Genomic DNA, 25,176 nt, shown 5'->3' with positions numbered 1-25,176 from the left:
GTATATAACGCCAGTTAAACTGGCCAAAATGTATAAAACATGCAATAAGTGTTGAAATGTAAAGAAAAAGAAGGTACTTTCTATCATATGTGGTGGGAGTGTAAAAGGGTGAAAGACTTCTGGGAAATGATATACAATGAATTGAAAAAGATGTTGAAATATACGTTCGTTAAAAAACCAGAGGCCTTTCTATTAGGAATGGTAGGAAACGAAATTAATAAGAGAGACTGTAAACTGTTTCAATATGCAGTGACTGCCGCAAGGATACTTCTGGCCCAAAGATGGAAAAAGGAAGAAATTCCAACAGTGGAAGAATGGAGAAGGAAATTGACTGAATATGCAGAATTGGACAAATTGACTAGGAAGATTTGATATCAGAAAGACCAAAAGTTTATCGAGGACTGGGGGAAATTTATAGAATATCTGAAAAATATATGTGATGTACAGACAACGCTTGTTGGTTTTGAAGAGACTCTGTGAGATAGTAAGAAATATTGCAAAAAAGAGAGTAAGAGGAAAAGGAGTTGGGAAAGGCAATATCATGTTTAGAAATGCGTCAATAAATAGAAATTTTACGAAAGATTGACAGAGAAACTGAGGGAAGTCAAAAATTGAAGAATGAGTGCAAAATAATTTGTTGATTGTATAAAATTTGTTTGGAAAATGAATAAAAATTATTTTTTAAAAAAACAAAACACTGGCTTAGTCACTTCCCTTTCATCATATCCAAGGAATATGTTTCCTTAAAATGCATATTTCACAGGTATTATGTAACACACAAAGGGCAATATGCTAGCTAAAAGATTATAAAAATTAAAATATAAATCATTAGCAATAATATATGTAAATTTTGTTTTAAACATAATATTTTTATTCCTTGGCTTTGGGGGGGGGGCTATCAAAATACAAGAGTTTTTTAAGGGTGCCTGAACGCTGCGTGGGACAAATGCTTAAGTCCACTCACCCATCTGCTTTCCTTTATTGGAAGGCAAAGAAGAACAAGAAGAACAAGAACAGGAAGAACAGGAAGAAGATAGCTATTATCTATCCTGTGAAAGCAATGCTGAGAAGTCAGCAATGAAAGCTGCTGGTGTACCAAAGGACATTCTGCTGAAAATTACTCATAAAAATTTGGGCATAGGTTTCCCCACCCTTCTCTCTCATTTCTTCAGGGTATTTGCATAGACACTCCCTTCCTATCGTGCCAACAGAAGACATTTCATTGGAAACAGGAACTTCATTCGTCTCACTCGAGTTTTTCCTACAAGCGTGTTGATCAGTTTCAGCTTGCAGTCAAGAACTGAACAAGCACAGAAGCAGGAAATGGAACTTAGCAAAGACCGCGGAATTACAATGAATGATGGGAACAAAATCCCCATATTGGGGTTTGGAACCTATTCCCCGGATGCTGTAAGTAACACATTTAACTCTCATGATTGTAGTAACTTGTTTTTGAAGAGCAAAATGCCTGCCAGCTGCTGGGTGTTTCATACATTGCAAAGCACATCATGCGATACCTCACCTGATCTGAGAAGCCAATTGTGCATGAGAACTTCTTGGGTCACAGCAGCCAAGAAAGCAACAGATGCCTTGCAGCACATAAAGCACTGCTTCTCATTCAACAAGGGTCCTCAGCCAGCAAATTCAGGAGCAAATAATGTTTTGTGCAAGACTTGGATGGTTTGTAGCTGAGAAACAGTTTCCAGTGTGAATTGCTGCAGGGTTCAAAGTACCCAGTGCAAAATTTCTAGTGGTATTTTTAAAAATATTCCTATAGAACCATAAGTGCCCACTATTAGTTTTGTTGAGAGTAACAATATTATCCAAAATTACCAGGCATTAGCTAACTATTTTGGACACTAACAATAAATATAGAATCAATTCTTTATCCAAACCATCTTCATTCGGTCCATTCCATATCACCAGCAACGCAAATGAAGGGATCGGTGTCGATTCTTGTTTTGTAATGAAATTAATTTCTAGGAACATCATGAATTTACCAAATAAAAGCAACCACTCAGTTTTTTGAAGGAATTTTCCTTTTTCCATTTTTCCAATTCATATGTCTGCTCTGAGGGACGCGGGTGGCGCTGTGGGTTAAATCACAGAGCCTAGGACTTGCTGATCAGAAGGTCAGCGATTTGAATCCCAGTGACAGGGTGAGCTCCCATCGCTCCGTCCCTGCTCCTGCCAACCTAGCAGTTCAAAAGCACATCAAAGTGCAAGTAGATAAATAGGTACCGCTCCGGCAGGAAGGTAAACGGTGTTTCCGTGCGCTGCTCTGGTTCACCAGAAGCAGCTTAGTCATGCTGGCCACATGACCCGGAAGCTGTACGCCAGCTCCCTCGGCCAATAAAGCAAGATGAGCTCCGCAACCTCGGAGTCAGCCACGACTGGACCTAATGGTCAGGGGTCCTTTACCTATGTCTGCTCTATTCACATACTATGTGAGGGTAGAATCTATTTTATACAAAGAGATACATACTGATGAAGAGACAGGTATGCAAATCTCTTGGAAATGGCCCCTTAAATATGAGTAGTTATGGCAATGAATTAAGCAGCTCTGCGCCAGAGGGCAAATGGGTGGGTAGTTAGAAAGACAAAACCTAGGGTGTGTGAGAGAGAGAGAGATCCAGGAGTTGGAAGCAGAAAGCAGGCTGGGCAGCTGAAAGATGGAGCCAAGACTGATTTCTGCTGGAATCCAAGGCTATGGCTGTGGGAGAAGCAAGTTAATACTGTGAACCCCTCCATCCTTGTTGTTGGCATCTGTCTCAAGACACAATGAAGTGTGCCTCCGGGGGAAAGTCAAGCTGCTGTGTTAGCAGCACCAAAGTGACCTCCCTGGGATGCAAGCCTGGGCAGTGAGTATGAAGGTCCTGGGCTGCCCAGATGAAAAGGCTCCCCTCTCATCCTCGCTGATGTGATCCAGTGGGAAGCAGAGGAAGACATTTGGCGCCACCTTGGCTGCAGGAGTTGCCACAACGAGGCTTGCAATGCGCCACCCAACTATCTTAGGTCCTCCACCCTGGAGAGGACCCAGGCACCATCAGGGCTGGATCTCCACGCATCAAATAAGTGTTTCAGTTTAAAGTGTTGTAAATTTAAACAGGGAAAACAGGTAGTTAAAAACAGGACTCCATGTCACCATCTGGTGGCAAAATATTATATTGAACATACAACACACACATAAATGTCACTTACAGGTACCCTTTGATATTAATTTCCCCACTGAAGCAGAGACCTTGACTAACCTTTTCACTTTTTCAACCGGCAGGTTCCAAAAAGTAAGTGTGAGGAGGCTACAAAGATAGCAATAGAATTCGGCTTCCGTCATATTGATAGTGCATATGTATACCAGACTGAGGAGCACGTTGGGCGGGCCGTTCGTGCGAAGATTTCTGTTCTCATCCTGAAGCAAAGTTCTTAACCCAAGGTACTATTTCTGGGTTTGTGGTGTCTGTAACCTGAAGCATCTGTAACCTGAAGCGTCTGTAACCCGAGGTACCACTGTATATCAAGGGGAAAATATGAAATAGGCGGACCAGGAAGTTTGTAAACTGCAATCTCCTAACCAATAAGAGAATGTAGGAGCACAGGCGTAGGAAGGTCAGGTGGTACCCAGTACGGAAAATTTATTGTCACCCCCCCCCCACACACACACATTAATATTTATTATTTATTTTGCCTGCAAAAATGGTTTGCCTTTATTTCATATTTTCTTTCAAAGGAATGTGGATTCTGGGCCTCTGATAACAAGTAGGTGACTGTGGATAGATACTTAAGTCTACAGGATGGATTGTGTTTTGGCTTGTGTTATTTTATTTATATTTATTGTTTATTTATTTAATAAAATTTATTTTTAAAAACCTGCAAAATGGTTTACTAAAACAAAAAAAAAAAATACCACAGCAGTAAAATCAAGAAAAATTAGCAATCCTACTTTAAAACATACAAAAGCTAAAATATTAAGATTAAAATTACTTCAACTTCCTAAGCATCTAGGTATGTTTGCCTTAATAATAATTCTTTTAGCAGGTGCCTGAAAAGAGTCTAGCAAAGGCACGTGCTTTATTGCAACAGGCAGGGTGTTCCAAAGGGCAGGTGCTGCCACACTAAACAACGCAGTACAGACATTATGTGGAACCTGTAGGAGTGCTTGGAACTACTGAAGGGGAGGTTTTATTTATTGTGATTTCACCATGCTCTATATTATCTGAAAAGGAAAACACTGAATTGAAATTTCAGCCTTTACGACATAAGAAAATGGCCAAGTAAACAGCTATTTTCGTGAAGGAGAGTCAAAATATTAACTGATATACATGAAATTTCATATATAGCTGTATAATCCCTAGTGTAGTAAGATAAGACCTTTGGAGCAGGCATTTAAAAAAAAAAAAGTTTTTATGAACCGCCCTAGTAGTGCAGTAATTGTTCCTTGATAATTTGTCACACACACCCTACGTGATGGCACCTGGGCAGCCCGCCCCGCCCCCTTCCTACGCCCCTGTGTAGGAGGGAAATTTGGATGGGTATAAAGTACCTTTGATGTAAACAAGACAGAGCCCTCTTTACAGCACAAGTTGGGGCGTTACCCGTACAGTGCTATCTTGAGAATAAACAGCTTTTGGTTTTGCCTGATCTCAGTTTCCGACTCCTTCTCACAGAGCAATTGACTCCCTCTGGTGAGGATCCCTGGGGCAAATTTGTCTAACAACGAGGGAGTGAGGGAAAGAAAAAAGGGGATGGAGAGATGAGGACCTGTGCAGATAGAGAAGACAGTTTGTTCTATGGGGCACAGAAAGAATTAAAGCATGTTTGGGGAACCTGTGGCCTTCCAGATGTTGCTCAATTGCAACTCCTATCATCCCTGATCATTGTCCTTGCTGGCTGCAGCGGATGGGACTTGGAGGCCACCAAAGCCTGGAGATCCACTGATTCCCAATCTCTGGATTAAAAGAGACGATACTGATTTAATATTGCAATTTCCTGGTTAAAGTAATGCTTTATTCCTCTTGAATAAAGCTCTTGAATAAACAATATTGTGAAATGTGGTGCTTGTGATTTGAGTTTCCCACAGATCCTTGCACTGTAGTACCGGCTCTTGCAAGTTTATCTCCCTTTTTCTATCATTGTCCTTTAGTATTAGATAGTATTACAGAGATAAGAGAACCTCTAGGCCTGACCTGCACTTATTCCCTCCACCTTCTTTTCCAGCCTGGACCAGATTTATTTCCCATGGGAGAAGACAAAAAACCAATTTTTGACAATGTAGATCTTCGGCAGACATGGGAGGTAGGTGCCTGGGATTAGGAAATCCATCCCTTGAGTCATTCGGATACAGAGCACAGTAGCCTTCCACCAGAGGAGGCATGTCCAGAACAATGACTCACACAATGGCTCCTATGAGAGCTCCAATCTCAATCTGGAAAAAAGTGTGGTCCCAGCTATTCAACAAACACCACTCAACAAACATGTTGTGCTTTCTTTGCCAGGCAATGGAGGCATGCAAAGATGCCGGCTTGGTGAGGTCCATCGGAGTGTCCAACTTCACCCGTAAGCAGCTAGAAATGATCCTGAACAAGCCAGGATTGAAATACAAGCCAGTGATAAACCAGGTCAAGTGGGATTGCTTTTTTTAGGGGTTTGTTCCAAGCATGATTGAAAGCTTCTTTATTTAAGTTCTTTTGTGAGAGGACTTTTGGATGTACACAGCAATTCCCTGAAAAAACTTGCTTAAGGCTATAAGGTTGCAGATCCAGTCACAGTTGTGGGGTAGATTCCCCTAAATTCCTGGAACCAGTAATGGGTTCTCATTTAATCAAGACCTCTGAATCCTTAGAAGAAAGTGTGGAGAAATCCATAATGTTTGAAACAGGCATCTCAAGGAGAAGGAGGTCTGCAAGCCGTCAGGGCCCACACAGCCTCTTGCGGGGACTCTGGAAGTTCTCAATTGGGGAGCGAAGGGCTTTTGAGTTAGGCATCTGGGCAAAGCTGTTGCACCCAAGCAGCCCTGATTCACTTGGGCACTTGTGTATATCATGTAACCAAATGAGACCAGAGGCATGCAGCCTGGTAGCTAAGCAGGAGTGATGGACTGACAATGAGATGTGTGCAGCCATGATCTCCCAGTACCACAGAGAAAGTGGTACAGATAAAAAGGTAAAGGGACTCCTGACCATTAGGTCGAGTCGTGGACGACTCTGGGGCTGCGGCCCTCATCTTACTTTATTGGCCGAGGGAGCCGGCGTACCGCTTCCGGGTCATGTGGTCAGCATGACTAACCCGCTTCTGGCAAAGCAGAGCAGCACAGAAACGCCGTTTACCTTCCCACCAGAGCGGTACCTATTTATCTACTTGGACTTTGACGTGCTTTTGAACTGATCTCACCCCGTCACGGGGATTCAAACCTTCTGATCGCAAACCCTAGGCTCTGTGTTTTAACCCACAGTGCCACCCGCATCCCTAGTGGTATAATAATATAATAATAATAATTTATTATTTATACCCCACCCATCTCGCTGGGCTTCCCCAGCCACTCTGGGCGGCTTCCAAAAAATATTAAAATACTGTAATATATCAAACATTAAAAGCTTCCCTAAATAGGGCTGCCTTCTGGTACAGATAGTCCCACTTAAATCAGGGCTTCTTTGTACTGTCTGGCCAGCCTTGATGCACTATCCAATTCATAGAAGGCAGTAGAGAGGCTACTGGAAAAAGGTGCACCGCTCTGAGGTGCAAAAAGAAGACATGAGGTAAAAAAGCACCTCAGCATGTTATTTTCTCCCCCTGACAGGCATTTACTTTCCAGCTGTCTGAGGAGGATATGAAATCCATTGATGGCCTTCACAAAAACATGAGCTTTTCAAAAGCGGAAATGTAAGTCATATTTAAATAGTATGCATATGGATACATAAAAGTGGTTCATGCAAGAATTCATACTGCGAGAGCAAAAGGAAGAAAAGATCTGACATATTTTAGTTGTTACTCTGTTTCTGAGTATATTTGTAAAGGGATTTAAAGGTATGTGCCATTACTCTGAATTCATTTTTTTGCCCAGAAACAAACTGACAACCAATGGATCTCATACCAAAAAAAAAAAAAAAATTATGCTCCCTTCAGCCAATGCATAATTTCCTTTTGTGGGAAATTAAACTAGCTGGCCCTATGCATTGTTTTACAACTGCCCTCGAAACTGCCCCAAGTAAAGCCAATTATAGTACCATTGAGAGAATTCCAGGATGTTCCCCGCAGTATTTAGAAGCCTCTAGGAAGGAGTGGAACTGGTAGTGGGCTAGCAACCCATATTTAGAGAGATCATCTCATTTGATTTTCTCTGCATGTGCATAAACTGGGTGTCAGGGAACTGCCATCGGAGCCAAGAGTGGAGGTAAGGCTCCCCAACGATGCAGGAGAAGGGACCAGCAGGGAGAGAGAGAACACTTCCTTTGGGGAAGGAAATCGGTGTGACACCAGGAAGAAAGGGGAGCAGGGAAGGACTTCGGAGAGATGGCTCCAAGACTCTTCCACAGAGACCAGCGGGGAGAGCCCAGGACCTCCGCTGGCCACGCCCACTCTGCGCAGAAGACTTCCGCGCAGGGAAGCTAGGCGGAGACTTGGCGTCAAGGAGCTTTTATGTTGGAAGAAGTTCAGGAAACGCCCACTGACGGATTCTGCCAGTGACTGACACAGCCACGGAGAAAGGGCTGTCCAGCCAGGGAAAGGTTTAGCCAGACAACGTTGTCTAGAGCAGCTGCCCCCTTACGCACGAGCAACCCCCAATTCCCTTTACACTGGGAATGCAGGATCAACTTTCAGCCTCCCTGCTGAGTGGGCATTCAGTGGCAAACTTGGGGTGATTACTATGTACTGTGTGAAATGGTCTTATGAGACAGTGGCTGGCAACTCATCAATATGCTTAGAGAATAACTTGCACTTAAATATTAGTAAGACAAAGGAGATGGTGTTGGACTTCCGGAGGAAGAGAGGGGAACCTGCCCCATTGTATATCGGGGGTGTGTGGAGAGAGTCTCCTCCTTTAAATTCCTGGGAGCTTACCTTAGTGAGGACCTCACCTGGAAAATCAACATAGGTGGTCAGAAAGGCCCAACAGAGACTCCATTTCCTCAGGGTCTTGCAAAAGAATAATGTTAAACAACAATTGATGAACTCCTTTTACCGGTCCACAATAGAAAGTGTCCTTTCATATTGTATCACAGTGTGGTATGCTGCCCTGGTCTCTACAGAGGATGGTGACTACAGCACATGATATCATGGGCTGTGCCTTGAGTCCGCTAGATGACATTGCAAGGGATTGTTGCCTTAGGAGAGCGAGAAAAATTCTCGGGGATGACTCACACCCCAGCCATCACCTCTTTAATCTTCTACCCTCGAGCAGGAGATATATGATAATCAGCTGTACCAACAGGCTAAAAAATAGCTTCTATCTGTGGGCTGTTAGCCTGTTGAACAGAAAATAACATAGCGCAATTGACTTGTGAGGTGGTGCGTTGTTTGATAAGAGATTGAATATTTGGGGGGGGCTTGTTTAATTTCATTGTACACAGGATGTACAATGACAATAAAGGTATTATTATTATTATTATTATTATTATTATTATTATTACAATGCCTCTGAGGGTTGACTCTTTGGTTTTGTTTCAGATTTGCTGAGCACCCAAACTATCAGCCACCAGATGATGAATGACAACTCATCCCCCCACCCCTCTCCCATTCTAAGGAGCCACCATAGTTCCACAGCACTCACAGTATCAAAAATACATTTCAGCACAAATGAAAGCTACTCTAGCCGTGTGAATTATTCTTTGATTTCATCTGCAGAAGTGGAGGAGAAATAAGAGGATTTTTGTCGTCGGCGTTGTTTTCATAGGCACCTATTTAGCACGGCACACATGTTGGTTTAATAAGTATTCCCAGTGAGCAGAACTACAATACAGGGAGCATAAATATAAAATAGTTTAGCTGATAGCCTGGAAAAATTAGTCTTAGTCTCGAGTTGTTATTGCAGCCCATTGATATTTTTATTTTATTTAGGCTGCCTTACAAGGCAAGGCAAAACACAGAAAAACTCAATAAATAAAAGCAAATACTCCTGTGGCATAGCAAGAAATGCACATTTCTCCAAGTTGTCAATTTAATTTAAAGTTAAATGAGGTAATCTGCCAACAGCAGGGCTGCTTCACAATAAACTGCTTTATTTTCATGCAAGCAGCTTATATAAAATATGTACTAAATAATAATGTCAGTTAACTTCTAGAATAAGGCATAAGATGCTAACAGAGATTCTATGCAACTCCTATCTATACTAGGAAAATAAGATTATCCAAACAGATGTTTCTGTGCTAGACAGAACTACATTGTGTGGTCTCATGCTAAATTGCCTGTTTTGTAGTCACTGAAATCAAATGTGCTTAAGAGTGCCTGAACCCTGTGTAGGACAAATGCTTGAGTCGTTTTTTAAATGAGTTGCACCAGCTACTAGTGACACCCATACCCAGAAACATCTAACACGCAGATGGCTGAAATAAAATTGCACCACCTACTGTAAGTGCCGTATTTTTCGCCCTATAGGACGCACCGGCCCATAGGATGCACCTAGTTTTTTGGGGGGGAAATCAAGGGGAAAAAAATTATTTCCCCCCCAGGTTTGCGCAGCCATCCCCAAGCTAGAAGAGGGAGACGGAGCGCTCCGTCTCCCTCTTCTGCCTTCAGGGACAGCCTCTCTAGCCTCCGTGGGGCAGCGGCTTGCCCCGCTGTCCCCCGGGTTTGTGGGGCTGGCGAGGAGGAGAAGCAAGCTTGCTTCTCTCCCCACCCCCCGCCAGCCTCCAGATCAGGTCGGGGAATAGCAGGGTGGCGGCGCTGTGCCTCCCCGCTATCCCCCGAGCTTTTGGGCTGCAGGCTGCTGCCCGCAAGCCTTGCGAGCCCGCGGGACCTCCCGCCGGGCTTGCAAGACTTGCGGATAGCTTCCTGAAGCCTGGAGAGCGAGAGGGGTCGGTGCGCACCGACCCCTCTCGCTCTCCAGGCTTCAGCGAAAGCCTGCATTCGCCCCATAGGACGTACACACATTTCCCCTTCATTTTTAGAGGGGGAAAAGTGTGTCCTATAGGGCGAAAAATACGGTAAATGCTTCCATGTTAGTGTGTGAGCAAAGGAGACTGAATATTGCAGCTGGTTTTGATATGCCCAGCAGATCCCAACCTCTGTACTTCTTGGGTCCAGAAGCCCATTGCATGTGATATGCGAGGATCTGCCATCGTCTCTACCCCCCTGCAGCTTCTGCTTTATAAAGGGGCAGCTAAGAAGTGTCACGGCTGAGGTAGAACAGAGAGGTTGTGATGGGGAGATGAAGGGTAATTCTATGCTGCATATAAGCTGGCTCAACTGTGCAGAAAATCCTGGGAACTAGTTTTATGAAAAGTGTGTTGACCACTGTGGGGCAGCAGAGGAGTATAAGCTCTCTTAGAACAATTCTCAGTATCCTCGTGAAAATACAAGTCTCAAGACACTTAAACCACTGGCCCTGTCTCCTGTACTAGCCGGCTGCAGAGGGTCTGAAAGTGAGGCACTGTGTAACTTCCAAAGACAGATTGCAGATAAAAGTGTGTGTTTCTGAGCCTTCTTTCCAAAAGGTCTCCCTTTCTGGTGCTTTGAGTTCACATATCGCTTGTATTCTCCTGCACAAATGTGATGGACAGTCAGTCATCTGGTATTTGGAGAATCTGGACAAAAAAAGTTGCAACCTCCCTGTGGTTGCCCTGAGTCAATCAGATCAGAGCTTCCCACAATTCCTTTTCAGGTAAACCAGGAGATAGGCTGTTTCACCCCTACAGGAAGGAGAAAATAAGCAAGTCAAAACCAAACACCACAGTGGTCAACCTGTAGTTAGTCCTCAAATCTCTATCCAACAGAGTACACAGGATTAAGAAGATGCCCTATACCTACTTGGACCATTGATCCAATTTCTTCCCAACAATAAACGCCTAGGGTGGAAAAAGCTCATCTGAAACCAGCTCATTCCAAACCAAAATGCAATGGTTTTTTTATTTTGTTTTCCACACAGCCAGCCATACTCATTTCACTGCCTCCTCCAGCACCCACCCCCCAGGTCTTCCAGTAGGATTAAGAGAAAAAACAGTCGGCCCGCCTTACCAGCGGAGATATGCTTTTCCATAGGTACATTTGACATCATCCCAGGATACCTGCAGAATACACAGTACAAGGAGCAAGCGAATGAGACAGATTCAAAACCCCACTCACATCCATTGCAAAAGCACATAAAATATAGAGCTAATATTAAACTTTTTTTCTTATAATAGATGAAGAGAATTATTATAAGTTGTTACACAGCTGATAGATGACTCTGTGTGTATTTTTTTTTTAATTGAAAAAATCTTGGGTTAACCTTTTAAGTAGATGTGTAATTCACTTTTAAAGTAAAGATCTTTTCACAGACCACTATGCAGAGGTTTAAGACCTTTTACACACATCTTGTTCTAAATATTACCCAAAGATGTTGGGTGGCCATCTATCATGGATGCTTTAGCTGAGATTCCTATATTACAGGGAGTTGGACTAAATGACCCTCGGAATCCCTTCCAACTCCACAAATCTATGATACTATGTAATTTTTGCTGCTACTGGACTTGGTTATCTTTTAATTAGGGCTGCTTCAGACTCAAGCCAATTAACCCATGTTTTATATATAAAATCTATAAAATTGCCCAAGACTCCGGTCCCATAACTCAATGGGACCTTCTTCTGAGTAGACATGTATAGGATTGCACCGTTATTCACAACTGGCCCTAGCTGGATCAGGAACCACTAGCATAAATCAGAGGTGTCTATCTGTAGTGCTACATGGCTTTGAATGGGAAGTGTATTCTGACATCCATTCAAATGCCCATTCCTTGTTTGTGCACAATTAGGTCTGGATTTGGACCATCGTCCAGCATGGCTTGCAACCTTTTTCAATGCGCTGACACACATCGTGGTTAGATCTCAGACCCTGATTTTGCCGGGAGAGGTGGAAGGGAAGGGAAGCAGGCACAACGCCAAATATAGGCTGCCTTCCTCACCTGACAGACGCTCGAGTCGTTGAAGCAATACCACCTGCTTTCCGTGAGACTCCAAATGTATGCAGAGTAATGACCAAAGTTAGCTGATCCCGAGTGTGCAACAACCGCAAACAGATCATACAACCCATCATCCTGGAAAGAGTCATAGAGAGATATTTTCAATGGAAGACAGGAGAGATACAAAACAGGGAATTACTATCACTGGACAGGACCACATCATATGCCTCAATGAGGCCTTTCCAGCATTACACCTCCAGTATCTTTCTGTATTAGACAGTGCCTTCCTGAGATAAAGATCCAGTGTAGTGTCGTGGTTGGACTAGGACCTGGGTTCAAGACCCTACTCAGACATGAAACTCATTGGGTAATCTTGGACTGGTCACTGTCTCTTAGCCTACCCTACTTCACGGATTGTTTTGAGGATAAAATGGGGAGGGAGGAAACCATGAATGCCACATTGAGCTCCTTGGAGGAAATGCAAATCAAATAAATAAATGTTTTGGGGTCCAATATACCCAAAACAACATTTTCGGCAGGCTTAATCTCCATTTCAAATTTAGAGAAATGTTTTCCATTTTCCATTGTTTAAGTTGCATAGCACTTCTAATTCCCTATTCCCAGTGCTTTTTTAATAGAAAAAAGGCGGTGGTACTCACCATGAAGTTGTTACAGTAAGTGCCACACTTTTAACATTGGGGGGTGAGGTGCCAGTACTGCGGAGCCTTGAGTACCCCCAGAAAAAGCACTACCTATTCTCCCCGCTTTTTTTAGAGAATAGACCATCGTGCTTCTCTGACTCCCCACCGACCAAAGCGCTTCATCCTTATATCTTCCTTGAACATACCTCTTAAGGAGGGGAATTTCTGCTGTGGGGTGGGGATAGGAGACAACAATGTCTTCCTCAAATACTGTTGCAGAACAAACAGTATAGCAACCTTGAAGTTGAAATGACATCCCTTTCTGGGACCTGTTAATTCCTGCTTCATAATATTGAGAGCATCTAGAACAGCGTCCACAGGAACAAGGGTGGACAAAATGCAAACTTCCACTCTTGGGACTAATATTGCTCTGCAGTTCTTGAATAAGTTATCCCAGAATGTGATGAAAGCACTTGGGTGACCATGGTGAAAACAGATGCAGTCTCAGGGGACCTGAACATTCAGTCCAGGCAAGGCACCTTCTTGCTTTAGCCCATAGGTTGGGAACCTGTGGTCCTCCAGACATTGCTGAACTATAAGCCCCCTCATCCCAGGCCATTGACCATGCTTCCTGATGGGAATTGCAGTTCATCAGTGTTGGAAGAACCAGAAGTTCTCCACATCCGCTCTGGGCCATTTCATTATGCCTTCTAAGTCCGAAGCGAATGATGATGCAGGTAAGTGTCCCACCTCCTGTGCATCCTGGTTGTACTGTTCTGGCGTCAGGATCTCACTGAAATTTAGGCTCTGTGGGAAGGCTAAGGAATGGCTGATTTTCCGGGTCTGGCTGCCTTCTGTGCCGCAGAAACGCTTTAGGTGCAGCATCAATGTCCGTGGCAGACGCGTAACTCTCATGCCCTGCAAAATCGATGCACACCAACAATGAAAGACAAAGACTGGAATACAGAGGTCAGCATAAAATAGTTGCAAAGCAAGGGAGGGACTACCGATCCAGAGAAATCACGCCCTTTTCACCCTTCTGAAAATCTGGATCCCGATGCTGCGTTTAGCAAATTGCCACTAGTCACTGTGGCGTTTGCCCTTCTAGGTGTGTGACATCATACTGGGTCATAAGGAAAAGCTTAACTAAGTGTAAAATGATTAACCAATAGGAACCCAAGGGGAGGAGTTAGAGTTGTTAAGAAGTGAGTCTAGAGTTAGAGAAGGGAGAGGAAGGATAAGTCTGTGGGTTGGGCTAGTTTGATGTGAGAGAGTGAGAGAATCTGTTAAGAGGAGTCAGTTAAAATAGTTGGGATAATCAGTTAGAAGGTATTAGGAAGGTATAGATCAGCAAAGAAACGAAGATTAAGAAACTGACAAGAAAAATTATCTGAAACCATAAACTTGTTAATGCTTATAAAATAAACTTGTTTATTTGGTTTAATGTTAACAACTGTCTGGACTCAGTGTGTACCCAAGAGATACGGGTTGCTGGCAGCGGGGAAGTGATCGAAGTGGTGGCACAGGGATCAATAGACCGTCAAATGTCCGGGGACCCTGTGTGAACGCCACAGTCACCTCAACCACTTCATACAGGGTGGGAACCGCCTTGTGAATTGGGGTATAAGTACCTTAGAAACACATGAAGCTGCCTTGCCAGGCTATAGCTCCATCTAGCTGAGTCTCATCTACCCTGACAGGCTGCAGCTCTCCAGTATTTCAGCCCTACCTAGAGATGCCACAGATTGGGAACTTCTGAATTCAAAGAAAATGCCCTGCCAATAATGGCCAAAGGCAAGACCCCATGATTCTTCTATGAACAAATATCCTCATCCAACATGGAAACGACATGAAGCTCCAAGGATTGAATTGCCAATTAACGTTCAAAGGCACCATTACCCGTAGATGTGGCGTTTCCAAGCCACACTGTTCACAGTGGCATGCATTTTCATCCACCAGCTGTTCCGGCGCAAAGAAACAACGCAGTGAATCTCCCTAGAAGGATTGAATAAGGTAAAGAGCAGAGATTAGTCCCACGTGCCCAGAGGAATTCATGCTGGCTGGAACTGATGTGAGTGAGAATCCAGAAGAATCTGGAGGGCTACAAGTCATGCAATTGGTACCAATTGCACGTTGTGTGTATTTCTGGAAAATACACAGGTCTTCAACCCGGTGGGAGCCATAGGTTTTTAAAAAGTTGTTACACTTGCATCCAAGGAGTCTGGAGCAGCATCCATGGGGTTTTCTGCTAATCCTTCCGTTTTGGCTCTGGCCTAATTTCAGATATGCTACTACACTGGATTATTGTGTCTCAGAGTCTACCTTCAGACAAGGTAAGTACCCACCATCACCCATATACCAGGTCTTATCTGCAAAGTTCTCCCACATCTGTCTGCTCTGAGATCTTCAGGTGAAGAGTGGTATGTAAATTTAATATTATATCATCATCATTGCCTCTTACTTTGCCCTCTTGGCCACTGCTTTGGCCCACCTGTCCACATGCACACACCTGACACAGGTGAGCATCACCTTGAAGCCATGACCACAGTAATGGCAGTATGATGCCTGACAGAGACTGTATGGGCAGTTGCCTCCATTTCCTGCAGAGTCCCTGTCACATACTGAAACAGAGAGACACTGGCAGCCCCAGAAGTTTTGTTTTCCTAAGGTTGGACATGTTGAAGAAGAACAAGAAGCACATTTCTAGAAGTCTGGGGATCAGCCCCTCCACTCTCAGCCTCTCGCTCTCTCCATACATCAGAACTCCATTCAGAACATCCCTCTACAGAAAAGCTCTGCTCCCCAGGCACAGCAAGCAAGGTGGTGCAGTTGGTTGTGGAGCCCTATAAAATGATCTGAAACCATTTATCAATGAGTTCTGAGTACAGCAAGAGTCTTCCCCTTCCTCCCCAACCAATCTTTCTGGAGTTTTGTTTGTTTGTTTAGCCTCCTCTGCCCCACTTTCCATTTCTGGAGCCCTTCCCCAGCAGAAACACTGTGTTGATATTAAGCTTTCAATATGAGCACGCCCTCTACAGGACAGGAGGGAGCACTACACTAGAAACTCAGTTCTGACCCTATTACTTAAATAGGATGAAGCACAGTGTGATGGAGACCCTCTTCACATACCAATGTCCTGACTGGGTGAGAATCAGAATCAAACATTGGGAGTGGGAACATCAACAAGTTGCTCTCCTTCTTCATTTCAGCTGAGCACTTTTGACACACTAGGTTCTGCTGCAGCTGGATGGTGTGCAGGAGAGCCAGGCTTTCAACCTTAAAGAGAGGGGAGGAGAAAACCAGAAGCGAATAAATAATGTGCTCTGTGTTGTCAACAAGCACTGCTCTTTGCGTGATTCCACTGACAGGCTTCAAACTGGTGCCCATTAGAGTGAAAACAAGCAGAAAGCCATCACCAAGCCCAATTATCTGTCTCACTACAGAATCCTCTATTCAGCAGATCTAACACAGACATTTGTTTAATCTTCTTTTAAAGCCATCCAAGATGGTGGCTATCCTGCTTTCTTGTCTATGTTTACTATTGTTTTATTACTAGGCTGTGGGTTCCCCCCCCAAAAAAAAATGGTTGGATTAATTTTATTTTTTAATTATATACACCATTTTTTAATGAAAAAGCTGTTTATAAAGTTAATAAACAGAATAGGAGATCACAGTGTACTTTAAATGGAGAGCAGGGCAGGGGAAGGTGAATCAGATTAAAGGATCCTGGAGAGAGTTGTGTACTCAGTATTTTTAAGTTTATGCTATCAAAGTCTTTGTTATGTGCTTCTGGGTTTTGTATTTTATGTGTGATGGGAACTCTGCAAATTAAAAGGGCACGACCCAGAGCCATATTGCAAGTTAGAATAATAGTGTGATTTCAATTGCATGTTTTCCTAAATAGTAGCCGTGGTGGGGAGAGATCCAGGGGAGCTGATCCCATTTCTGCTACCTTAACTGATGTATTTGCTGAGTTATACAGAACTCTCTGGCAGGGCTCCAAACATAAGCCTGCATCATAAGTTCTGATTTTTCAACAAGGGACAAAAGTATTCTTGGCTATACTTCAAGGGCCTCTGCAGGTAACTCATTGTGTCTGCATACAACGTGGAAGTAACATGTTTTCCTTTGCAAAATCCGGACTCTTACCAGATTCACGTTTGTGATTTGGTCCTTAATTAGGTTCCAGAGGATCAAGAAGAGTTGAGAAGCATCATACAGAACAAGCACTAGACAAAAGGAAGAGGCGCAAGCAAAATTTAGCACAACAGCTTGTTTATGCCTTTCCCAAATTCCTCTATTTTCGCCCCTTTCCTCCAGATTCCAATGCTCTATATATTTTTTAGCAGCCAACCTTCCATTCTTGCCCCATCAATCCACAAACACAGCCTGACTACCGTTTCTGAAGACGTTTATCAAAACACCTCTGCACGTGTTCTGTAGGGGGAGGGCAGTTATTAACTATAAGCAACCCCCACCCTCCAAATGACACCTCCCTAGGGGAACAGAAAGGCTCCACTTGCTCCTTACATTTCACATTGTGCATTGAGAGGCAGCGGACAAGATCCAAGGGATGCACAGATCTTCTCTTGCTCCGTTGCATCTGCTCCAGAAGCAAGAGCATTTGATAAGGGACGCTTGCTTTCTGCTCCGCATCTTCTAACGGCACTTTGATTCTGGCAACAGAAAGATAAGGCTGCCATCTTAACCACACTTTCTTGAAGAAAAGTCACAACGGAAAGGGTTTGTTTTTTTAAGAACTAAGTGTAATCACACATATAATGACTTGCAAATGCATTCGTTAAATGGAAGTTTAAGCAGGAACCTAGCAAAGGTTTCGATGCCAGGGTTGGCTTTCCACACTCCATAAACGATGGAATTTGCATCTGCAAGATGTGGCTATGGCAACCTGCATGGATTTAAAAGCAGATAAGAAAAATTCATGAAGGGTAAGTCAGTCAGTAACTACTACCCATCATGGCTTGTTCTCCCTCAACTGTTACAGGTGATATGCCTCTGAAAGCCAGTTACTGCAAATCAAAAGTACAGAGAGGGCTTTTGCACTCAGGTTCTGCTTGCAGGATTCCCATAGGTATTCAACTGGTCAGCGTGAGAACAGGAAAGCAGACTAGATGGGTCTTATCCCGCAGGGCTCTTCTTATGGTCTAAGGGGCCTTCACATGCTATCTAGTAAAGGTAAAGGTAAAGGGACCCCTAACCATTAGGTCCAGTCACGGACGACTCTGGAGTTGCGGTGCTCATCTAGCTCTACTGGCCGAGGGAGCAGGCATACAGCTTCCGGGTCATGTGGCCAGCATGACTAAGCCGCTTCTGGCAAACCAGAGCAGTGCACAGAAATGCTATCTAGTACCTGTGTACAAGTTGTCTGTAGTTCAAGTTCAAGTTCAGCTAATCCTAAGTAGGAGTCTACAAATGTTGATTTTAAAATCACTTGCTTAAAAAAAAAAAAAAGCACAGTGATTTGAATCCAAACCACTGCTCTTGGAGGGTGGAAAAAAATGCTCCATTTTTAAATTAAGCTAGGGTTGCCATAAGTCCGGGAAATCCCAGACATGTCCTCTTTCGGGAGGCCTATGTGCATTTTTACAAGTTATAGCAATTGTCCAAGTTTGGGAAGGTTTGGTTTTTAATCTTCAATTTTTTTATTTATTTTACTTATTGTTGTTGTTGTTGTTTTGTGCACACTCTGGTTGCGGTCATCGCCAAAAAAAGCTCAACTACTTTTTTTGTCCAGATTTTTACTCTGTGAAATATGCCAACCCGAATTAAGCATTTTCCCCACCCCCACTGCCCTCTAGAGAAAGAGATTTTGATCCAAAGCACTGCACCGGATGGTGGGGAAATCCTCACTCACCTCCGGAGTATCATAGTGAACTGTCTGTTCATGAACAAGACCTGAAGCAAGGAGTTGAGGCAGCAGTTTAGTCCAATATTGTACAGGCCAACAGCTCCTGGAAATAAGAGACAACACCCAGACAAGCAGCTTTGGTTAAGGGCAGGGAGAATGACACACTTTTGACTTATGGTTGCAATCCTATGGACACTTTCTTTGGATTAGATTACATGCGGGGGGGGTGGACTTGCTTCAGTGTAAATAGGCATAGAATCTAAAGCTAAATTACATGAAACTTGGGGTGGGGGGATAAATTTGATTAAGTTCACCGTTAAAGGTTCACTGTTTTCAAAACAATGCACAAGCCAAAACTGGTCATTTGAGGTGAGAATAATGCTGGTGGACAACAAAAGAGGTTTAAAGACTCAAGGGAAATCTTTAAAAATGTAGTATAAACACAGACAACTGGGAAACACTGGCCTGCGAGCGCTCCAGTTTGAGAAGAGCCTTTACCAAAGGCGACGTGGGCTTTGAAAATACTTGAACTCAGGACGAAAGGGAGAAAGGCGCTAAGAGGAAGGCATGCTTGGCAAACCCTCACCATTATCAACTCCCTCCCGGAAACCTATGTCCCCACTGTGGAAGGACGTGTGGGTCTAGAATTGGCCTCCACAGTCACTTACGAACTCACCGTTGAGACCATGTTCATGGAAGACAATCATACTTGGCTACGAGCGATCACCAAAGACAAGGAAGATAAACGTACCGTTGAGCTCTAGGGTAATTTCTACACACACTCACATCCTGCTCTTCACCTTCCACTCAGACAAGCAAGAAGTCTTATCAGAGTTCAAGAACACATTTCAGCCAGGCAAAAACATATGAGGAGGGTCTGAAGCAGGGTTGGTGAGGGGTGTGGCCTGGGGACAGCTGCGTAGCTTGGGAGAGGGTGGGGCCCGAGGTGTGTGTGCCAAGGGCCAGACAGAGAGTCCCAGAGGGCCACAGTCAGTCCCCGGGCCTAAGGTTCCCCACCCCTGAGAAATGAAAATGTAAGAAAAATATTAAAAGTACCATTTCTTGAGTCTGCCATCCCACAAATCTCTTGGAGCTTCTGGCTGCACGTCTCCAAAGCTTCCTCTGTAGAGCTCTCCTCATCTGCCTCGGCCGTCATCGTCTGATATTCCTCCAGCTTGAATGTCCTTTTTGGCTTTGGACGTCCAGCACTCTGACCCATCAAACGTACTATAATGCAACACAAATAGACAACATGCAAATCACTTAACCCCCAAACAAGCACCTCGTTTTATCTTATGTTGTCTCTTGTTGCTGCTGCTGCTATTTTTCCAGGAGGGGAAGAAGGGCTTGCTGGTCACCGTGCATCATCATTTCTTATTTTTATTCTCGTTAATGTCATATACCTGGAGCAGTTGGCCAGGCAGGTATATTTTATTCTTTTTCACTTTAAACATATATTACCCTTTCCTACAACAAAATGGTGTTTACTCCCATGCAAATGTGTTTAGCACCAGGGCAGCAGCAGCAAATGCCATTTTATTCCTGAAGTTCACGATGGTGCTATGATGTACGTGTGTTTAAAATGAAAACCTGCACATGCTTAGAGTATTTCTTTCTCTTTCCCCCTCATCACAGGGCTGGCTGGCAAATTTGGGGGTTTTGATCTAACTTATCAGGAAGAAGATAAATGTTAATGGTGTGGTTCAGAAGTGAAGTTATAAGCACCGCGGTCTAAAGTGGTGGCATTGTAGGGGCAACATAAGCATTCAGACCAGGGTCAAAATTTTTGCCTGGTGATGGCTGGGGCTGGAGAGAACTGAAGTCAGAGACATCTGGAGGACACTAGGTGAACCCGGACTTCAGCAAGAGACTCTCGCTGCACTTTTAAATAGGGCAAACCAAATTTTCTCCGCTATAGGAGTACGCCAGTTTCTGAGTTAAAAACGGAGGTAGAATATGATCCCTTATCATGTCGCTCAGTTAACCCTGCACCCTTTAATTTTGGAGTAAACCCAATGAACCCTCTGGGGCTCCTTTCTATTTCCTATTATTTTGTTTCTGAACAAGTCTGCTGATAAGTCTGGCGAGGCGTTCCTGATCGCAAAGAGCCATCCCGGTAGAATGAAGTTAAGAACTGAATCACAAAATTGGGTCATCTGGTCCACCCCGCTGCAGTGCAGAACTCGAACCCACGACCCTGAGACTAAGAGTGTCGTGCAAACAGCGCTATTTTCCCAAAGCAAGCGGAGCATCGACTCTCTCCGAAGAGCTGAAATATTTTTTAAAAAAACAAAAAACAAGCAAGCAAACGGGATATGCAACGTTTCGAGCACGAGAAGAATTGGGACTTACTGCGCCTCGACCGCCAGCCGCCCGGATCTCCTCGCTGCCCCGCTTCACTTCGCTTTCCACGAGCGTGGAAACGAGCCCATCCGCGCCTCGCTCGCCAAGCTTCCCTTCTGAGCGCGGCGCGCCTCGGCTAGAGGGCAGAGCGGAGCCGCCGAGATGAGTTTTGGTTTCCCCTTTTGAGAGCACAGCTTGGAAAGTGAAACTTAAGCGCGGCTCCGGAGCAGCTCCGCCCCCACCCGCTTCCAGCAGAAAAGGGACCGCACCAGAGCCGGGCTTAGGTTTCATGAAGGTAATGGGGCCCTTTATATGTCCAGCTGTCCTTTGTCAACAACAAATTGTCGCTGGTTTTTTTTTGTGTTGAATATATGCTATATGGTAATTTATGGACCTAATAGGAGCAAACCAGTGATATTTTAGGGAGCAGGCGAGCAGGCTAGTTTTATTTTATTTGTTTTATATTTTGGAAATGCACAACCAGGTTTTTTTTTTCCTTTAAATTTTTTTGGGGGCCCCAAGAGAGTGGGACCCTAAGCTATAGCTTGTTTAGCTTATACGTAAACCCGGCACTGGATCACACGTTAGTCGCGCTTCTGCATTTGCAATGCTTAAAGAGGGATGGGGGTAGCTAAGCAGCGTCCGGTACGTTGTTTTTTTTTCATGCCCGCATGGAGGGGTGAGCAGATATTTGTTTTTAGTTTAATGCTATGCCACTGCAGACTGCCTTTTATCTAGATGCCCTCCAGGGATGATTTTTAATCATGGTGATTTCAAATAATATTGCTGACGGGCACCTGTGTTGTTTGAGCTTGATCAGTGCCGGATTTACGTATGAGCTAAACAAGCTATAGCTTGGGGCCTCTCTTGGGGGCCACAAAAAAAATTAAAGAAAAAAACTGGATGTAGATTTCCAAAAAATAAAACAAATAAAATAAATCCTACGTACAGCAACAGTGTTTTCTGTTGTGTAGGCTCCTATGATGTAAGTAATGGGCCCTGCCTGCTAGCCTGCTCCCTAAAATATTAAGTGTCCCATTACCTTCTGTATCTTAGGGCCTCATCAAACCTAAATCCGGCCCTCAGCCTGATCCTATATGTGCGCTTACACAGAGGGAAGTGCCCACTGAATCCAATGAGGCTGACATCCATTATACCTTACCTGGCTCTGCTATTGAAGTCAATGGGGCTTACTTCTGAGTATAGGATTGAACTGTCATTCCCAAGTATGACCAGTCCTGTGTATGCTTTCTAGGGAATAATCCCTGACTGAGATCAGTGCAACTTCCTCCTGAGGAAGGAGAAAAGTACAGTGGTACCTCGGGTTACATACGCTTCAGGTTACATACTCCGCTAACCCAGAAATAGTGCTTCAGGTTAAGAACTTTGCTTCAGGATGAGAACAGAAATCGTGCTCCGGTGGCGCGGCGGCAGCAGGAGGCCCCATTAGCTAAAGTGGTGCTTCAGGTTAAGTCCGGACCTCCAGAACGAATTAAGTACTTAACCCGAGGTACCACTGTATGGTAAATCTCACCAGCATAACTTGGACTCCCCCCTCCCCCCCCCCCATTATCATGCCACGCTGCATCCAAAATGGATTTCAGAAGATTCATCCTAAGCCAAGTTATGGCAGCTGATTCTTTCACAAAATGTGACTTGACACTGAGAACAATTATATGATCTCTGCCCCCTAATCCACTGGCCTTCAATTGTTGGGACTTGATGACACACACACACCCTGCTGGGTTGTGTGAGTGACAGCTGCCTCGATCAGCAGTGATCAGACCTTCCCCACAGCCTTTAAGTTTCATTTCTTAGCTTCTGCGTATGTCAACAGTGGGAGCTCAGCTACTATTGTTTCCTGGTCTCAGCGGGTTTCTGTCAAACCTCAGGTCTGTTTTTCATTTAACGTGCTAAGGCTGTGGTTTAGTGGGAGACCACATGATTTGCATGCAGAAGATCAAAGGCTGAATTTCCCTGCTTCTAAGCTAGGAGAGACCCAGTGTGGCAAATACCATATTTTTCGCCCTATAGGACGCACTTTTTCCCCTCCAAAAATGAAGGAGAAATGTGTGTGCATCCTATGGGGTGAATGCAGGCTTTCGCTGAAGCCTGGAGAGCGAGAGGGGTCGGTGCACACCGACCCCTCTCGCTCTCCAGGCTTCAGGAAGCTCTCCGCAAGCCTTGCGAGCCCGGGGGAGTTCCCGTTGGGCTCCCTAGGCTTGCAGATAGCAGCCTGCATCTCGAAGTCTGGGGCGCGCTGCACAGTGCGCCCCGGGCTTTGCTTCCCCGACCTGGTTTGGAGGCTGGTGGTGGGGAGAAGCGCGCTTCTCCCCGCCACCAGCCCCACAAGCTCGGGGGACAGCGGGGAGGCCCAGCGCCACCATCCTGCTGTTCCCGTCCTGGTTTGGGCTTCAGGCAGATATCCGCAAGCCATGGGAGCCCAGCAGGAAGTCGTGCCGGTCTCCCAAGGCTTGCGGAGACCTGCCTGTTCTGGGGGCTGGGGTCGGGGGAAGCTCAGGCTTCCCCCGCCCCAGCCCCGCGCCTGGGGGGGAATAATTTTTTTTCTTTATTTCCCCCCCCAAAAAATCACCAACTAGGTGCATCCTATGGGCCGGTGCGCCCTATGGGGTGAAAAATACGGTACTGAGAGGCTTAAAACTGTCCTAACCAGTTTGGCCACCTGGCTGCTTCAGACTATACAGAACATAGCATTTCCCCAGCCCTCGTGTTAGGTAGCTTGACAAAAGTTTCGTTTCATAGAGTCGAAGAGGCGAAGGGGATGCATTCAGGAAATTCAGAAATGGAATATTCCCCAAAGGTGCGGCCACAGTAGATCGGGGGACAAGAACCGGTGTCTGGGTTTGCCACAGTGAATAGTCCCTGTTAATAAGGCCATTATCAAGGTCTGTCCCTTTCTACGTTTTATTTCTTGCTGACCTTCATGTTTACAAACCTCCCCCCAACTAGGTAGATTTGGTGCCTGCAACTCAAAATGCCCTTTCATGCACCTGGTGGACAGTAGTTAGGAGTGAGAGGGAAATTTCATCCATTTCGTTCATGTAAAGATGAATCTACCAAACCTGCATTTTCAGGAGCAATACACAAAACGAAACACAGCCCTCTTTCAAAAGTTACACTTCTCTGAATTTTGCAATGTAGTTTTCAAGCCAAGTAATGCGTACAAAAATGTATGTGCCAGGGTAAAGCGTATATTAAAATGCATAAATTGGTGAAATTAACATAGAAAAATGGGGAAATGAATTGCAAATACATGTATAATAGGATAAATTTGCACTAAAATGCTGATAAATTTTCACAAGTCCTTTTTTAAGGAACTAATGCAGAAATGTGGAGAACTGAACTTAGCAAGTGGGGTGGGGGTTACAAATTGAGAGAAAATGAAACTGACAAGTTCATCCACCCCTAGCTGTAGCCCATGAATAGTTGTGCCATAATAAATGTGTCACAAGGGTCAAATGTATCTGTGTATTCTAAGTATTGTTAGCAACAGAAATGTAATAATTTCCTCAATAATGATCATTAATCTTCTAACAGTAACTCATACCGCTGTATGTCAGTGATGAGGAGAAAAGCAGACCCTCCTGAATTAGAAAATTTGCTAAGGTCTGATAAAACAAACATACCGTCTTTTTTGCTCTATAAGACTCACTTTTTCCCTCCTAAAAAGTAAGGGGAAATGTGTGTGCGTCTTATGGGGCGAATGCAGGCTGCACAGCTATCCCAGAAGCCAGAACAGCAAGAGGGGTAGCTGCTTTCACTGCGCAGCGATCCCTCTTGCTGTTCTGGCTTCTGAGATTCAGAATTTTTTTTTTCTTGTTTTCCTCCTCCAAAAACTAGGTGCGTCTTGTGGTCTGGTGCGTCTTATAGAGCGAAAAATACGGTAATTAGGTTGACAACAGGATAATAGATTTGGGTTTTTTAAAAAAAAAATGCCAATTTCTTACTGGAAGAAAAGAATGTGAAATGTAAAAATCCACATATGTTGCTTGACGAGATAGTAAATTAAGTAATTTCTGGGATTAGTTTAAACTGGGAAATATCTGATTTGATTGATTTTTTTCTGGGATCTTAATTACTTAGTAAACTCAATGAAATTATCTTATTTAATTACAAATAGCCCATCGAGCTGAGTTCTCTGGGACTGATTGCCTCACTAAGTTAGAAAATTAAACAAGACATTCTTGTGTAACATTATATATATTTAAATATT

General features: G+C 44.2%; 3 protein-coding genes across 4 annotated transcripts in view; 2 read left to right on the top strand and 1 right to left on the bottom strand.

Annotated features, from left to right (window-relative positions):
- The window catches only part of LOC310743002 (aldo-keto reductase family 1 member C3-like), a 36,553-nt gene extending 27,035 nt beyond the window's left edge, over nucleotides 1–9,518 (top strand). The window contains exons 8-9 of the mRNA XM_083573027.1: nucleotides 6,794–6,876; nucleotides 8,662–9,518. Of these exons, the coding sequence (XP_083429153.1) occupies nucleotides 6,794–6,876; nucleotides 8,662–8,704 (126 nt within the window). The 3' untranslated portion in view covers nucleotides 8,705–9,518. The remainder of the gene's footprint in view (nucleotides 1–6,793; nucleotides 6,877–8,661) is intronic.
- On the top strand, nucleotides 1,088–5,676 carry LOC310744054 (dihydrodiol dehydrogenase 3-like). The gene is made up of 4 exons (XM_083574798.1): nucleotides 1,088–1,410; nucleotides 3,275–3,400; nucleotides 5,215–5,292; nucleotides 5,493–5,676. Exons 1-4 carry the CDS (start codon nucleotides 1,324–1,326, stop codon nucleotides 5,637–5,639), a joined length of 438 nt encoding a protein of 145 aa, XP_083430924.1. The 5' UTR covers nucleotides 1,088–1,323; the 3' UTR covers nucleotides 5,640–5,676.
- Nucleotides 9,519–10,529: 1,011 nt separating the features above from the next.
- On the bottom strand, nucleotides 10,530–21,248 carry USP18 (ubiquitin specific peptidase 18). Of its 2 annotated transcripts, none has more exons than XM_083573539.1 (11): nucleotides 20,952–21,248; nucleotides 19,656–19,809; nucleotides 18,606–18,702; nucleotides 17,261–17,406; nucleotides 16,880–16,959; nucleotides 15,860–16,006; nucleotides 14,630–14,725; nucleotides 13,481–13,648; nucleotides 12,093–12,224; nucleotides 11,167–11,216; nucleotides 10,530–10,841 (listed from the first exon to the last, which is right to left on the bottom strand). In XM_083573539.1, exons 1-11 carry the CDS (start codon nucleotides 21,231–21,233, stop codon nucleotides 10,787–10,789), a joined length of 1,407 nt encoding a protein of 468 aa, XP_083429665.1. In that variant the 5' UTR covers nucleotides 21,234–21,248; the 3' UTR covers nucleotides 10,530–10,786. The 2 variants fall into 2 exon arrangements, with proteins under 2 accessions (XP_083429665.1, XP_083429666.1); XM_083573540.1 differs by having other exon boundaries at nucleotides 19,656–19,826; nucleotides 20,952–21,073.
- Between the last annotated feature and the right edge of the window lie 3,928 nt (nucleotides 21,249–25,176).

This window comes from Podarcis filfolensis, assembly GCF_964270895.1.
Source record: "Podarcis filfolensis genome assembly, chromosome: 10".
NCBI classification, from domain to species: Eukaryota; Metazoa; Chordata; class Lepidosauria; order Squamata; family Lacertidae; genus Podarcis; species Podarcis filfolensis.
The sequence above is the reverse complement of the archived record's forward strand: the minus strand, read 5'-3'. Positions and strand labels throughout refer to the sequence as shown.